Source organism: Carcharhinus amblyrhynchos, unplaced genomic scaffold (assembly GCF_965287045.1).
Source record: "Carcharhinus amblyrhynchos unplaced genomic scaffold, sCarAmb.v2.hapA scaffold_969, whole genome shotgun sequence".
NCBI lineage: Eukaryota > Metazoa > Chordata > Chondrichthyes > Carcharhiniformes > Carcharhinidae > Carcharhinus > Carcharhinus amblyrhynchos.
Window position 1 is genome coordinate 30282 of NW_027650709.1, and position 15283 is coordinate 45564.

General features: G+C 53.1%; 2 protein-coding genes across 6 annotated transcripts; one reads left to right on the forward strand and one right to left on the reverse strand.

Moving 5' to 3' along the window:
• Window positions 1-3074: 3074 nt before the first annotated feature.
• LOC145340382 (syncollin-like) lies at window positions 3075-12428 on the reverse strand. Of its 3 annotated transcripts, none has more exons than XM_080184843.1 (2): window positions 12394-12428; window positions 3075-4282 (listed from the first exon to the last, which is right to left on the reverse strand). In XM_080184843.1, exon 2 carries the CDS (start codon window positions 3989-3991, stop codon window positions 3587-3589), a length of 405 nt encoding a protein of 134 aa, XP_080040969.1. In that variant the 5' UTR covers window positions 3992-4282; window positions 12394-12428; the 3' UTR covers window positions 3075-3586. The 3 variants fall into 3 exon arrangements, with proteins under 3 accessions (XP_080040969.1, XP_080040967.1, XP_080040968.1); XM_080184841.1 differs by lacking the exon at window positions 12394-12428 and adding an exon at window positions 4422-4486 and having other exon boundaries at window positions 3075-4352; XM_080184842.1 differs by lacking the exon at window positions 12394-12428 and adding an exon at window positions 4353-4424.
• LOC145340381 (uncharacterized) lies at window positions 4545-10597 on the forward strand. Of its 3 annotated transcripts, none has more exons than XM_080184840.1 (3): window positions 4615-6710; window positions 7907-7951; window positions 10215-10597. In XM_080184840.1, the coding sequence occupies exons 1-3, from the start codon at window positions 6514-6516 to the stop codon at window positions 10243-10245; spliced, it is 273 nt and encodes a 90-aa protein (XP_080040966.1). In that variant the 5' UTR covers window positions 4615-6513; the 3' UTR covers window positions 10246-10597. The 3 variants fall into 3 exon arrangements, with proteins under 3 accessions (XP_080040964.1, XP_080040966.1, XP_080040965.1); XM_080184839.1 differs by having other exon boundaries at window positions 6228-6579; XM_080184838.1 differs by lacking the exon at window positions 7907-7951 and having other exon boundaries at window positions 4545-6710.
• Window positions 12429-15283: the final 2855 nt, after the last annotated feature.

Sequence of the window (15283 nt, forward strand, 5' to 3'; positions counted from 1 at the left end):
CAAGAATGCCCAAGATTTACAAGTCTTTGAGTTAAGAAATTTCCCTGCGTCTCAGTCCTAAACAATCTCGCCCCCTCCCAGTCCACCCCAGTCACTTCCCTCCCTCCAGCCCAGACCAATCGCCATGCAGAGTGGCAGCGGAACACCCCCCCCCCAACCCCAACCAATCGTACTCCAGGCCCTGCCCCAATGTCCAGTGGGCAATGCCAAGGTGGCCCCCCTGGGCATGGGCACTTTGCCCCTTGGGCAGTGCCGGCGGCACAGGCAGGCACTGCCAGGGTGCCCATGCCCAGGGGGCACCACCAGCCCCCCCCCCCCCACCGCCCAACACCCTGGGAGGCCCCGACTGCCCCCCCTTCACTCCGGCGGGGTCTTCCGCGAGTTCCCCAAACGTGGGGAGCTACTCCACCGGAATGCAGTCCTCCTGGTGGGGGTGGGAGATTTAATCAGGACCGGCAAGTTCCATGCCGGGCCCAATAATCACATGCAAAATAGATTTAAAATACATTTAAAAAGAAGATTTAAATCTCTTACCTCTCTTCCCACCGGTTCCCAGCGCTGTCCCGATTGCGACTGCAGCCGTCACACGCGTGAAGCCCACAAAATGGCCGACTCTCCTGCAGGACTTGGCGGGGAGTTGTCCCCCCTTGTATCGCGAGGATAGGCAGTGCTGTTACCAGGACAACAGGTTTGCTTTTGAAATTTTAACCAATCGGTTTCAACTCAGCGTTTGAATAACAGCAGCCGATCAGATCTGAATTTGATGTTTTGGGTCACCTGTAAACCAGTCCCTATTGTGGGGATTTTGACCTGTCAGCAGGGGTATAAGAACACAGCTCCCAGCTCCAGACAGCAACTGCGTTTGCCTCAGCTCACAGCCTGAGACAGAGAGCCAGTAACTGTTTCTGCCAGTGTAACAGCCATATTTATGACTCAAAAGAAAGCCTCATCTCAATTGTAAAGATACCAATGGAAGATAGTGAAAACAGGAGGTAAAGAAGACAGGAGATTCTGGAAGATAAAACTTGCTATATTTAGAGAGTGACTAAGAATTCAATTTTTGTGTGTTAATAAGTGAGAATTGGATTTCTCTAAACAGCATTCCATTACAAAAGTGTTTGATTGGGTTTGTTAAGATAGTTGATCTGTTCACTGTTAGTTAGATAAATAAGGTGTTACTTGTTGATTTTACAGAGTCTCAGGTGGTTATTTTGATTTAACCACTAGATGTTCCTGAAGCGACTCCTCTAATTCCTGTGTAACAGGCTTGAGAGGGGCTGAATGGCCTCCTCCTGTTCCTGTGTAACAGGCTCGAGAGAGAGGGGCTGAATGGCCTCCTCCTGTTCCTGTGTAACAGGGTTGAGAGAGAGGGGCTGAATGGCCTCCTCCTGTTCCTGTGTAACAGAGTTGAGAGGGGCTGAATGGCCTCCTCCTGTTCCTGTGTAACAGTTGAGAGGGGCTGAATGGCCTCCTCCTGTTCCTGTGTAACAGACTTGAGAGGGGCTGAATGGCCTCCTCCTGTTCCTGTGTAACAGGCTTGAGAGGGGCTGAATGGCCTCCTCCTGCTCCTGTGTAACAGGCCCCGAGAGGGGCTGAATGGCCTCCTCCTGTTCCTGTGTAACAGGCCCCCGAGAGGGACTAAATGGCCTCCTCGTGTTCAAGTGTAACAGGCGCATGAGAAGGGGTCAATGGCCTCCTCCTGTTCCTGTGTAACAGGCTTGAGACAGTGGCTGAATGGCCTCTGCCTGTTCCAATGAAACAGGCTCGAGAGGGGCTGAATGGCCTCCTCCTGTTCCTGTGTAACATGCTCAAGAGGGGCCGAATGGCCTCCTCCTGTTCCTGTGTAACAGGCTCGAGGGGCTGAATGGCCTCCTCCTGTTTCTGTGTAACAGGCTCAAGAGAGAGGGGCTGAATGGCCTCCTCCTGTTCCTGTGTAACAGGCTCGAGAGAGAGGCTGAATGGCCTCCTCCTGTTCCCGTGTAACAGGCTCGAGAGAGGGGCTGAATGGCCTCCTCCTGTTCCCGTGTAACAGGCTCGAGAGAGAGGCTGAATGGCCTCCTCCTGTTCCCGTGTAACAGGCTCGAGAGAGAGGGGCTGAATGGCCTCCTCCTATTCCTGTGTAACAGGCTCGAGAGAGGGGCTGAATGGCCTCCTCCTGTTCCTGTGTAACAGGCTCGAGAGAGGGGCTGAATGGCCTCCTCCTGTTCCTGTGTAACAGGCTCGAGAGAGGGACTGAATGGCCTCCTCCTGTTCCTGAGTAACAGGTTCGAAAGGGGCTGAATGGCCTCCTCCTGTTCCCGTGCAACAGGCTCGAGAGAGGGACTGAATGGCCTCCTCCTGTTCCTGTGTAACAGGTTCGAAAGGGGCTGAATGGCCTCCTCCTGTTCCCGTGTAACAGGCTCGAGAGAGGGGCTGAATGGCCTCCTCCTGTTCCTGTGTAACAGGCTCGAGAGAGGGGCTGAATGGCCTCCTGTTTCTGTGTAGCAGGCTCGAGGGGCTGAATGGCCTCCTCCTGTTCCCGTGTAACAGGCTCGAGAGAGGGGCTGAATGGCCTCCTCCTGTTCCTGTGTAACAGGCTCGAGAGAGGGGCTGAATGGCCTCCTCCTGTTCCTGTGTAACAGGCTCGAGAGAGGGAGTGAATGGCCTCCTCCTGTTCCTGTGTAACAGGTTCGAAAGGGGCTGAATGGCCTCCTGCTGTTCCTGTGTAACAGACTCGAGAGGGGATGAATGGCCTCCTGTTTCTGTGTAACAGGCTCGAGGGGCTGAATGGCCTCCTCCTGTTCCTGAGTAACAGGCTCGAGAGAGGGACTGAATGGCCTCCTCCTGTTCCTGTGTACAGGTTTGAAAGGGGCTGAATGGCCTCCTCCTGTTCCTGTCTAAAAGGCTCGAGTGGGGCTGAATCGCCCAGCTCACTCTGAATGGCACCTCCAGTACACTCGGATAGAGCTGGCAACCGTAGGCTGGGCCTCAGAAAACTACGGAAGGGGGAAAGGGACATCAGGTGGAGACTTTCCAAATCCCGCATTGACGGACAGCACACAATTACACCACACGCAGGAGCAGCTGGAGCACAGCAATCTTTTATTCAAAGCCTTTATCGGGTTTACAGCGAGATAGGGAGAACGATGGGTCCAAATCTTTCAAATCTCAATCCGGGAGTGGGTGGGGGGGAAACGAGATCGCAATCGCACCGACGGAGCTAACTGTGGTGAGTGGGGGACAAGTGAGCGAGAGGGGGCGAGTGGGGGAACCATTTATGGAACAGACAACTCATGGAGGTGGGCTCCAAACATTTGGTGGGATCTCCGTGGGTCAGACCCCTGACTGGATGGGAGAGTTGGGCTGGGGAAGGGCGGGGTGGGGTTGGGGAAGGAGGGCTGGCATCAGGGATGGCGCATTGCCCAGGGAGGTAACGAGGACGGATTGACGGATTCCCAGTGAGGTTCTGCCTGGGGTGGGGTTGGAGAGGGAATCGGCGTCGAGAATGGAGGAACCAAGGAACTCTGCCACTTCTGGACGCGGGGTGAGTTGGTGTCCAGTTGAGTCCAAGCCACGATGATCAATGCAAGGCCGCTGGGTTTCCTCTTTAGCTACACTTGCAGTAGTACGAACTGATGGAGTTATCCCAGTTGCCAAAGAGCCCCTTGCCTGATTCCAACAGCCGGTACTGGATGCCGGTGCGGAACGTGCGGCGAAACCCCCGCTTGTTGACCCTGCTCCAGACGGTAAGCTCGCAGCGAGGTCCCACCACCAGTGAGGAGGCGCGGTTGTTCCAGAAGCGTTCAATAGAGGGCACGTCAGCAGGGCTCACGATGTCCATGTAGCCGCCGCTACAGCAGCGGTCGTAGATCACATTGCTGTCCTCGTAGAGGCGGGCACACACCCTCACGCCATCGACATCCCGCAGCACGCTGGGCGCCGGGCACAGGGCCAGGGTGCCCGACACCAGCAGGGCCGACAGGAGAGCTGCCAATGCCCACGATCTTCCCATTCCTCAGGCTTGCGTGGAGAGGACAACTGAGGCAGATTCAGAATCCCTCCCGCTTATATATCGGAGCCACCGCCAACTTAACCAGCGGCAGGTGATTGATGCCACTGCCCGGCTAGCTGAGGAGCCGACCTCTTCACCAATCCACAGGTGGGAAAGCACCAGCTGTCCCTGGCTTAATGGACGGAGATAAGAAACAGCTTCCAAGGCCATCAAAATACCAGCTGCAACTGCACAGCCCGACTCCCATACAGAAACAGCGAGCTGTATTCAGTATCTAACCCCATGCTGTACCTGTCCTGGGAGTGTTTGATGGGGGACAGTGTAGAGGGAGCTTTACTCTGTATCTAACCCTGTGCTGTACCTGTCCTGGGAGTGTTTGATGGGGACAGTGTAGAGGGAGCTTTACTCTGTATCTAACCCCGTGCTGTACCTGTCCTGGGAGTGTTTGATGGGGGACAGTGTAGAGGGAGCTTTACTCTGTATCTAACCCCGTGCTGTACCTGTCCTGGGAGTGTTTGATGGGGACAGTGTAGAGGGAGCTTTACTCTGTATCTAACCGCGTGCTGTACCTGTCCTGGGAGTGTTTGATGGGGACAGTGTAGAGGGAGCTTTACTCTGTATCTAACCCCGTGCTGTACCTGTCCTGGGAATATTTGATGGGGACAGTGTAGAGGGAGCTTTACTCTGTATCTAACCCCGTGCTGTACCACCTGTCCTGGGAGTGTTTGATGGTGACATGTAGAAGTGGGTTTGGGCGGCGCTGTCAAAGGAGCCATGGTGAGTCACTGCAGTGCATCTTGTAGATGATACACACTGCTGCCGCTGTGCACTTGTAGTGGTGGAGCGAATGTTGAAGGCGGTGGTTGGAGAGGGGGATCAATGGGATCCTTGGCCCTTAGTAGCCAAGACATAAAGTTGAAGAGCAGTGAAGTTATGTTGGAGCTATATAAGACATTGGTTAGGCCACAGCTAATGCTATATGAGGTTCAAGAAACCACATTATAGGAGGGATGTGATGGCACTGGAAAGGGTTGGGATGAGATTTACCAGGATGTTGCAGGAGCTGGAGAATTTTAGTTATATGGAGAGAAAGACTGGGAAAAATGCTGGAAAATCCCAGCCGTTCTGATAGTGGAGAGTAGAGCAGCTCTGATGAAGGGTCACCTAGACTCGAAACGTTGGCTCTATTCTCTGTCCACAGATGCTGTCAGATAATTTCCAGCATTTTTCTGTTTCTGTTTCAGAGTCCAGCATCTGCAGTATTTGGAGGTTTTCTTGGATAGACTGGGGCTGTTTTCCTTAGAGCAGAGGGACCTCAGTGGGCACATGTATAAAATTCGGAGGGACATAAATAGAGTGTACAGGAAGAAACCCTTGGTGGAGGGATCAATGATCAGGAGGCAATAATTTAAGGTAAGGACAGGTTTAGAAGGGATGTGAGGAAAAATATTTTTCATGCAGAGGGTGGTGGGAATCTGGAACTCATTGCCTGAAAGGGTGGTAGAGGCAGACTCTCACAGGGTTTAAGAAGGATTTAGATGTGCACTTGTGATGCCAAGGCATACAATGCTGGGAAATGGGATTGGTAGTGTTACTTGTCTTTGACTGGCACAGATGCAATGAGCCAAATGGTTAGTTTTCTGTGCTGTATACCTCTATGACTCTACGGCTGCTTTGTCCTGGATGGTGTGAGATGTCGGAGCCACGCTCATCCAGGGCAAGTGGAAGAGTATTCCATCACACTCCTGACTTGGACAGGCTTTAGGGGGGGGGAAGTCAGGAGGTGAGTTACTCTCCGCAGGATTCCCAGCCTCTGACCTGCTCTGGTAGCCATGATATGGAGATGCCGGCGTTGGACTGGGGTAAACACAGTAAGAAATCTCACCACACCAGGTTAAAGTCCAACAACTTGGTGTTGTGAGACTTCTTACTTGTTTCTATGGCTGGGTCCAGTTCAGTTTCTGCCCAATGGTAACCCCAGGATGTTGCTAGTGGGAGCGAACTCAGCAATGGGAATGCCATTGAACGTCAAGAGGAGATGGTTAGATCCTCTCTGGTTGGAGATGGTCGTTGCCTGGCACTTCTGTGGCACCTTTTCACACCGTGATGTGGAGATGCCGGCATTGGACTGGGGTTGGACTTTACGCTGATGTTATGAGACTTCTTTCTGTTTTCAGACCGTACCAGACACCAATCTCAATCATTGCCCTCCCCAGTACATGTGGTCACTTCAGACATGCGCTCCATCACCTATTGCGCATGCGTGCCACCCCAGCCAAAAAGGACTATGAGGTCACCACTTACACTGCGCATGCGTTCAGGGCAGCCCCATGCACAGACTGCCCTTGCGCGAAACACTGGAGGGACAGCCGTCACTGCGCAAACGCAGTTAACCGTCCGCACCCGCCGCTGCTCCCGACGCTACTGCGCAGGTGCAAAGCCAGCCCTCAGTGACGGACGCGGCGCAAGCGCTCTCAGCCTTGTGTCTGGGAACGGGGCCCCCCGAAGACGACGCCGCCATTATGGTATGCGAGCTGCTGTTGCTGTCGGCTGTCTGGTTCCTCTTCGTCGCCTTCTGGCTGGAGACGGTAAGCGTCTGGGTGTTCCTCTGCGACTTCTACCAGGACCGGGGCGGCCACCACGCACAGCGGCGCTGGGGGCCGGCGGTGGCGGCCGAGGGCGGTGTCGGAGGCGGAGCGAGAGGAGCCGCCATTACCAGGTGAGAGGCTCCCGAGGCAACATCCGGGAACTGGGGCTGCCACATAGTGGGCCGTTAGGTATCACTGGTACTGCCAGATAGTGGGTCGTTGGGAATCACTGGCACTGCCACATAGTGGGTCGTTGGGAATCACTGGCACTGCCACATAGTGGACCGTTGGGAATCACTGGCGCTGCCACATAGTGGACCGTTGGGAATCACTGGCACTGCTGGATAGTGTGCCCTTGGGAATCACTGGCAGTGCCGGATGGTGGGCCGCAAGGAATCACTGTGGTTGTTGGATGGCAGGCTGTTGGGAATCACTGGCACTGCCGGGTGGCGGGCCGTTGGGAATCACTGGCACTGCCTGGTGGCGGGCCGTTGGGAATCACTGGCACTGCCGGGTGGCGGGCCGTTGGGAATCACTGGCACTGCCGGGTGGCGGGCCGTTGGGAATCACTGGCACTGCCGGGTGGCGGGCCGTTGGGAATCACTGGCACTGCCGGGTGGCGGGCCGTTGGGAATCACTGGCACTGCCGGGTGGCGGGCCGTTGGGAATCACTGGCACTGCCGGGTGGCGGGCCGTTGGGAATCACTGGCACTGCCGGGTGGCGGGCCGTTGGGAATCACTGGCACTGCCGGGTGGCGGGCCGTTGGGAATCACTGTGAACCCGAGGAAATCATTGGGACTGCCAGTGGGCCATAGGGAAACACTGGAACTGCCAGATAGAGGGCCATTTGGAATCACAGTGAACCCAAGGGAATCACTGTGACGGCCAGATATGAAGCCTTAGGGAATCACTGGGATGTTGATATTACCAAACCTCCATAGTTTTCTCGGACTGGCACACTTAGACTCAGGCTATTGTCTCAGTGTGCTTTTCAAAGGCTCATTTGGCCCCAGAACTCAGCTGTGACTGGTGCTCATTCAGATAGCCTTTGTGACTGTATGTATGCGGATGTTTCATGCAATGCGATGCCCCCTCGGCACTGACCCTCTGACTGCACGGCACCCGCTCGGCGCTGTCCCTCCAGCAGTGCACCACCCCTATGTTGCTGCTCCTCCAGTGAAGGGTGCTGCTGTGACCCATTGAAACCAGACTGTGGTGGACAGTTAGCCTGGAGTGGGACTTTCTGAGCTTCTGTGAACACTTGTGTCTATCGCATTCACTATTCGCAATGCTCGAGTGCTGATGGAGTTCTATCCTACTTCCCAGAGTCTCCGAGGAGGAACCAGGGCGTCTTCTGTACATCCTGGGAAGGTAAGACCATGTTTCAGTATCGGTGTGCTAGGTCACGTCGTAGCTCCCTGTGTCATCAGCGTTTTGGCGCTCTCTCGGAGTGGTTTTTTTTTCACGCTCTGCCACTTTTCTTTTGGGCTCACGTCCAATAAGAGAGAGCGGCGCGGAGTGGAAGAGGAATTGAGAAGGTGGAAGTGGCTGCAGGAGAAAGGGCAGGGAGGTCATGCAGGAAATGAGGTAGAGAGGAGCACAGAAAGGATGGAGCGACAAATAATGTAGTCCTGATATTCTGGGAGAGGAATGTTCTGTGATGCGCAATCACCTCGAGTTCATTGTGTGGATTAGGAGCAGGAGGAGGCCATTCGGCCCATTGATCCTTCTCCATTCTATAAAATGTTGTCCAGAGTCATAGAGGTTTACAGCATGGAAACAGGCCCTTTGGCCCAACTTGTCTACACCACCTTTTTTAAAAACCCCTAAGCTAATCCCAATTGCCCACATTTGGCCCATATCCCTCTATACCCATCTTACCCATATAACTATCTAAATGTTTTTTAAAAGATAAAATTGTACCTGCGCCTGGCAGCTTGTTCCAGACACTCACCACCCTCTGCGTGAAATAATAGCCACTCTGGCCACTTGTGTATCTCTCCCCACTCAGCTTCAACCTATGCCCTCTAGTTTTAGACTCCCCCCACCTTTGGGAAAGGATATTGACTATCTAGCCCCTCATTAATTTATAGACCTCTATAAGATCACCCCTCAGCCTCCTAAGCTGCAGAGAAAGAAGTCCCAGTCTATCCAGCCTCTCCTTATAACTCAATCTATCAAGTCCGGTAGCATCCCAGTAAATCTTTTCTGCACTTTTTCTAGTTTAATAATATCCTTTCCATAAACTGACCTGGCTGTGGCCTCAACTCCACTTTCCCACCTGTCCCCCATGCCCCAATAATCTTCGACACTTTCTCCCATCCCCCCCACGATCAAAAATCTGTGTAACTCACCCTTGAATATATTCAATGAGCTGCAGCCCCCAGTGCTGTCTGGTGGGCAGGTGGGGGAGGGAGGAATTCCACAGACTGACCACCCTCTGAGAGAAGAAATTCCTCCTCATCATCGTCTTCAATGGGAGACCCTCACATTCTCAAACTGTGACCCCCCAACATTCCCAATTTCAAGAGGGGCTGAATGGCCTCCTTCTGTTCCTGTGTAACAGACTCGAGAGGGGCTGAATGGGCCTCCCCCGTTCCGAAGTAACAGGCTCGTGAGGGGCCACATGTTACTCAGCAACACGTGGGGACAAGGGGCAGACTGAGTTCACAATGAGAGTATATGCAGCTGCTGGTATGAGGACCTTGAGTGAAGTGGGACCAGGTTACAGATTCACAGAGTTGTTTGTATGGTCTTTGACCTTGCTTATCTGGTGTAGAAGAAACCGTTCTCCAATAAAGCAGGGGAAAACAGCATGTGAGAGCCAATAATACATCGCAATGTGACCTTTCAAATATTCTGCAAATTACCAGCTTTCTGCTACATCTCAGCCACTCACCTGCCTGAGAATTACTGGGGCTGTGGGTTCAGTCCCACTGAGGGAGCGCTGCACTGTGGGGGTGGTGGGGGGGGGGGGGGGGGGGGGGTCGGTGCTGAGGGAGCGCCGCACTGTGGGAGGGTCGGTGCTGAGGGAGCGCCGCACTGTGGGGGGGTCGGTGCTGAGGGAGCGCCGCACTGTGGGGGGGTCGGTGCTGAGGGAGCGCCGCACTGTGGGGGGGTCGGTGCTGAGGGAGCGCCGCACTGTGGGGGGGTCGGTGCTGAGGGAGCGCCGCACTGTGGGGGGGGTCAGTGCTGAGGGAGCGCCGCACTGTGGGGGGGTCGGTGCTGAGGGAGCGCCGCACTGTGGGGGGGGTCGGTGCTGAGGGAGCGCCGCACTGTGGGGGGGGGGGTCGGTGCTGAGGGAGCGCCGCACTCTGGGGGGCTCGGTGCTGAGGGAGGGTCAGTGCTGAGGGAGCGCCGCACTGTGGGGGGGGGGGGGGTCGGTGCTGAGGGAGCGCCGAACTGTCTACAGAGATAAGGAGAGTTATATGGGCTGGTGGAAGTTACACAGATAGGGAGGGGTGCAGGGGCTGGAGGGGGTTACACAGATAGGGAGGGGTGCAGGGGCTGGAGGGGGTTACACAGATAGGGAGGGGTGGGGAGGCAGGGGGCTGAAAGAGGTTACTGGAACTTGATTTTGGGAAAGAAGGTGTTGTGAGCTGTAACTTTTGCTGACCTCCTCTGCCCCCCACAGCCTTGACGTGCCCGGCCTGATGGAGCGATAATGGCAGGAGCCTGCACTCAGAAGCGGAGAGAAACCTGGTGCTGTGCCCCCGGGAGCACTGGAGGGTCCCACCACACACCCCGCAACCTGTCCGAGGGGGCCTCGCAGAGGAGGAGTCAGCAGCAACCCTGGAACACACCCGCCGTGTACACCGGGGGTATTCTCCGTCACTCGAAGGCTGAGCTACATTCCTGAACTTGTTTACCCCCATCTTGAGCCCTACCCTGACCACCACTCGACCCCCCCCCCCAGTGTGACAGGCTGCCAGCCCCAGGCAAAAGGACATGTTCTGCTCAAATGCAATGGATAGGCTGTCTCAGTTGGGAGCAAGGGCATCTCCTGCCGCCCCTCCACCCCCCCCCCCCCCCCCCCTCCCCACCGTCTCCTGGAGTGATTGGGTGCGGGACTGTAATTAACCATTCCACTGTGGTGACGTGATGCCTACTGAGGGCGAATAGCTGGTTCCGGAGTCCGGATACCAGAGGGTGCGGCAGCAGTAGTTGATGATAAGGATCTTCAACCACAATGAGATCTGTTTGTGAGGAAGTGACTGGCTGGAGGCAGGAGCGTTGTGGGTGGGGCAGTAACTTCCAACTGCACCTCAACAATCCTGAGTGAGGCTATTCAGCATTGACCCTGGTGCAGGCTGGGAAAAGGGGGATTATTTTGTGGCGTCTACAATGGCGGGAGGGAGTGGAATTGCAGGTTCAATCATACTGAACTTCACTGCTCTGCAGCTTAGTTGAGCCAGGCAGTGAGTCCTCCACAGGTGAACGGCTGGCTGCAGATTCTGTGCTTGGGGACAGCTTATTTAAGCTCCCTGTTTGTGAAATTCCTGTCCTGGCAGGATAACAGGGCATGGTCTCAGGGAAACCCAGGAGTAGGGGTGGGTTGGCGGGGACAGTGTGGAGGGAGCTTTACTCTGTATCTAACCCTGTGCTGTACCTGTCCTGGGAGTGTTTGATGGGGGGTGTCTGAGACTCTGTCATCAACATCTTCTAATTGTTGGAGATTAAAATTCACAAATGTTTCAGTATAAATTAAAAATTGTTTCTACAAGTGATGTTGTGTTGAAATTATTGTTGAATGATTTTCATCATGTGTGAGATTGATATTCGAAACAACTGTCTTTCTTACTGCACCTCTGCTGATGATATTGCAGCCGAAGGGATGCACTCGAATTAGCCACAGGAACAAGAGAGAGGGATAATCTCATGATAACTAAATCATCCACTACGCACATTACAGCAACAAGAATATGGGGAGGGGGGTTGGGACCCAGTTGGTGTTCCGAGTTGGCAATATTATGTCAGACTTACAGGACCAAGCCATTCAGCTTCTCCGCTCTGTGTATCTTTATCCCCACACCAGCCTGCCTCTATCCCCACTACATCTCCTCCCTATTCCCCATATCCTTCTATTCCTTGCACACTCGTATTTATCTACCCCCCCGCCCCCACCACGCACACACTCTCAGTTACGCACCTTATCGAAACCACCCCCCCATCATGTTAAAGACCTTGATCATGTTCTCCCTCGCCCCTACCGCAGCCTTTGTTTTTCTACAGAAAAGGGTCCATGTCGTTCCCGATAGTTACTACATCCCCGTCCTGAGTACTTGCGAGGGGCAAGTCTTAAAAGAGATGTACGAGGCAGATTTTTTACAGTGTGTGTCCGGAACTCATTGCCAGGGGAAGTAGTGGAAGCGGATACGGTGGTGACTTTAAGGGGCATCTTGACAAGTATGTGAATGAGATGGGAATAAAGGAATATGGTCCCCGGAAGCATAGGGGGGTTTAGTTCAGTTGGGCAGCATGGTCGGTACAGGCTTGGAGGGCCGAAGGGCCTGTTCCTGTGCTGTAATTTTCTTTGTTCTTTGTAAATTTTTTTCGCATGTTCTCAGATGCTTTTATATCCTTTGTATAGTACAGACCAGAATTGTGCACAGTATTCCAAGTGATAGGTCGGAACCGTGCACAGTATTCCAAGTGTTATTCAGAGGTGCAAATTATGTTTTAGGGGTGTTTGGTGTGTGCAGTGTAGAAAGATGTCTATTCTGTATCTAACCCCGTGCTGTCCCTGTCCTGGGAGTGTTTGATGGGGGACAGTGTAGAGGGGGCTTTACTCTGTATCTAACCCCGTGCTGTACCTGTCCTGGGAGTGTTTGATGGGGGGACAGTGTAGAGGGAGCTTTACTCTGTATCTAACCCTGTGCTGTACCTGTCCTGGGAGTGTCTGATGGGGACAATGTGGGAGGACCTTTAAGAACGTAAGAACTCAGAGCAGGAGAAGACCATCTGGCCCCTCGAACCTGCTCCACCATTCAATAAGATCATGGCTGATCTGTTCATGGACGCAGCTCCACTTACCCCACTGATCACCATAGCCCTTAATTCCTTTACTGTTCAAAAATTTATCCTTACCTCATTCAATGAGGCAGCCTCAACTGCTTCACTGGGTGGGGAATTCCACAGATTCACAACCCTTTGTGTGAAGAAGTTCCTCCTCAACTCAGTCCTAAATCCTCTTCCCCTTATTTTGAGGCTATGCCCCCGAGTTCTAGTTTCACCCACCAGTGGAAACAACTTCCCTGCTTCTGTCTTATCGATTCCCTTCATAATTTTATATGTATCTATAAGATCTCCCCTCATCCTTCTGAATTTCAATGAGTATAGCCCCAGTCTACTCAGTCTGTCCTCATAAGCCAACCCTCTCAACTCTGGAATCAACCTAGTGAATCTCGTCTGTACCCCCTCCAGTGCCAGTATACCCTTTCTCAAGTGAGGAGACCAAAACTGTACACAGTACTCCAGGTGTGACCTCACCAGCACCTTATACACTGCAACATAACCTCACTGTTTTTAAACTCTATCCCTCCAGCAATGAAGGACAAAATTTCATTTGCCTTCTTAATTATGTGCTGCAAACCAACTCCTTGAGATTCCTGCACAAGGACACCCAGGTCCCTCTGCACAGCAGCATGCTGAAATTTTTACCATTTAAATAATAGTCCATTTTACCAAAATGAATGACCTCACATTTACCAACATTGTACTCCATCTGTCAGACCCTCACCTACTCACTCAGACTATCTGTATCCTTTGCAGACTTTCAGTGGCCTCTGCACACTTTGCCACTCAGTTTAGTGTCATCTGCAAATTTTGACACATTACACTTGGTCCCCAACTCCAAATCATTTATGTAAATTGTAAACAATTGCAATCCCAATACTGGTCCCTGAGGCACACCACTCGTCACTGATTACCAACCAGAGAAACACCCATTTACCCCAACTCTGCTTTCTGTGACTTAACCAATCCTCTATCCATGCTAATACATGACCCATAAAACCGTATACCTTTATCTTATGCAACAGCCTTTGGTGCGGCACTTGTCGAAAGCCTTCTGGAAATCCAGATACACCACATCCACAGGTTCCCCACTATCTGCTGCACATGTAATGTTCTCAAAGAATTCCACCAAATCAGTCAAACATGACCTGCCTTCATGAACCCATGCTGCGTCTTACCAATGGACAATTTATATCCAGATGTCTCGCTATTTCTTTCTTGATGATAGATTCAAGCATTTTCCCTACTACAGATGTTAAGCTAACCAGCCTACAGTCACCCGCTTTTTGTCTAACTTTTTTAACAGTGGCGTCACATTTGCTATTTTCCAATCTGCAGGAACCACCCCAGAGTCCAGTGAATTTTGGTAAATTACCACCAGTGCATTTGCCATTTCTCCCACCATCCCTTTCAGTAACCCTGAGATGCATTCCATCAGGGCAGGGGACTTGTCTACCTTTAGCACCATTAACTTGCACAACACTACCTCTTTTGTGATAATGATAGTTTCCAGGTTCTCACCTGCCAGAGCCTTCTTGTCATCAATTTTTGACATGTTATTTGGTTCTTCCACTGTGAAAGACCGACACAAATACCTGTTTAATGCCTCAGCCATTTCCTCATTTCCAGTTATTACACTTACTCTGAATAAAACCCTGTGCTGTACCTGTCCTGGGAGTGTTGATGGGGACAGTGTAGAGGAGCTTTACTCTGTATCTAACCCTGTGCTGTACCTGTCCTGGGAGTGTTTGATGGGGACAGTGTAGAGGGAGCTTTACTCTATCTAACCTGATCTGTGTTTAATCTTAATGCTAAAACAGACAGGGCTTGAACTCTGGTGACCTCCCAAGTATCAGTGACGAGATTGGCTATCAGAACTTCAGCCTAACCTCACTGAGAATGTCAGGGATAAAACAAACATTGACTTAACTGCATGGAGCTCACTGTCAACAGAAAACAGAAGTGAAATCAGTTAATCGTTCTCATCTGTATTCACCCTGTGTGGTCCAGAGTGCTCTTGTGCCTCAGTCACGGGCTCTGGGTCAAATCCCATTCCATAGACATCAGCAGAAAAATTTCAACTGGCCGTGCTGATGATGCTCCCACAGTGCGGCGCTCCCTCAGCACTGACGCTCCCACAGTCGCGGTGCTCCCTCAGCACTGACCTTCCCACAGTGCGGCACTCCCTCAGCACTGACCCTCCCGCAGTGCAGCGCTCCCTCAGCACTGATCATCCCGCAGTGCGGCGCTCCCTCAGCACTGATCCTCCCACAGTGCGGCGCTCCCTCAGCACTGACCCTCCCACAGTGCGGTGCTCCCTCAGCACTGACCCTCCCACAGTGCAGTGCTCCCTCAGCACTGACCCTCCCACATTGCAGCGTTCCTTCAGCACCAACCCTCCCACAGTGTGGCACTCGCTCAGCACTGACCCTCTGACAGTGTGGCACTCCCTCAGCACTGACCCTCCCACACTGCAGCACTCCCTCAGCACTGACCCTCCCACACTGCAGCGCTCCCTCAGCACTGACCCTCCCACAGTGTGGCGCTCCCTCAGCACTGACCGTCCCACAGTGCGGCACTCCCTCAGCACTGACCCTCCCACAGTGCGGCGCTCCCCTCAGCACTGACCCTCCCACAGTGCGGCGCTCCCTCAGCACTGACCCTCCCACAGTGCGGCGCTCCCTCAGC

What these genes read in the sequence shown, in the direction of transcription:
- LOC145340382 (XM_080184843.1), bottom strand. Translation starts at nt 3,991, where the DNA reads ATGGGAAGATCGTGGGCATTGGCAGCTCTCCTGTCGGCCCTGCTGGTG.
- LOC145340381 (XM_080184838.1), top strand. Translation starts at nt 6,228, where the DNA reads ATGCGCTCCATCACCTATTGCGCATGCGTGCCACCCCAGCCAAAAAGG.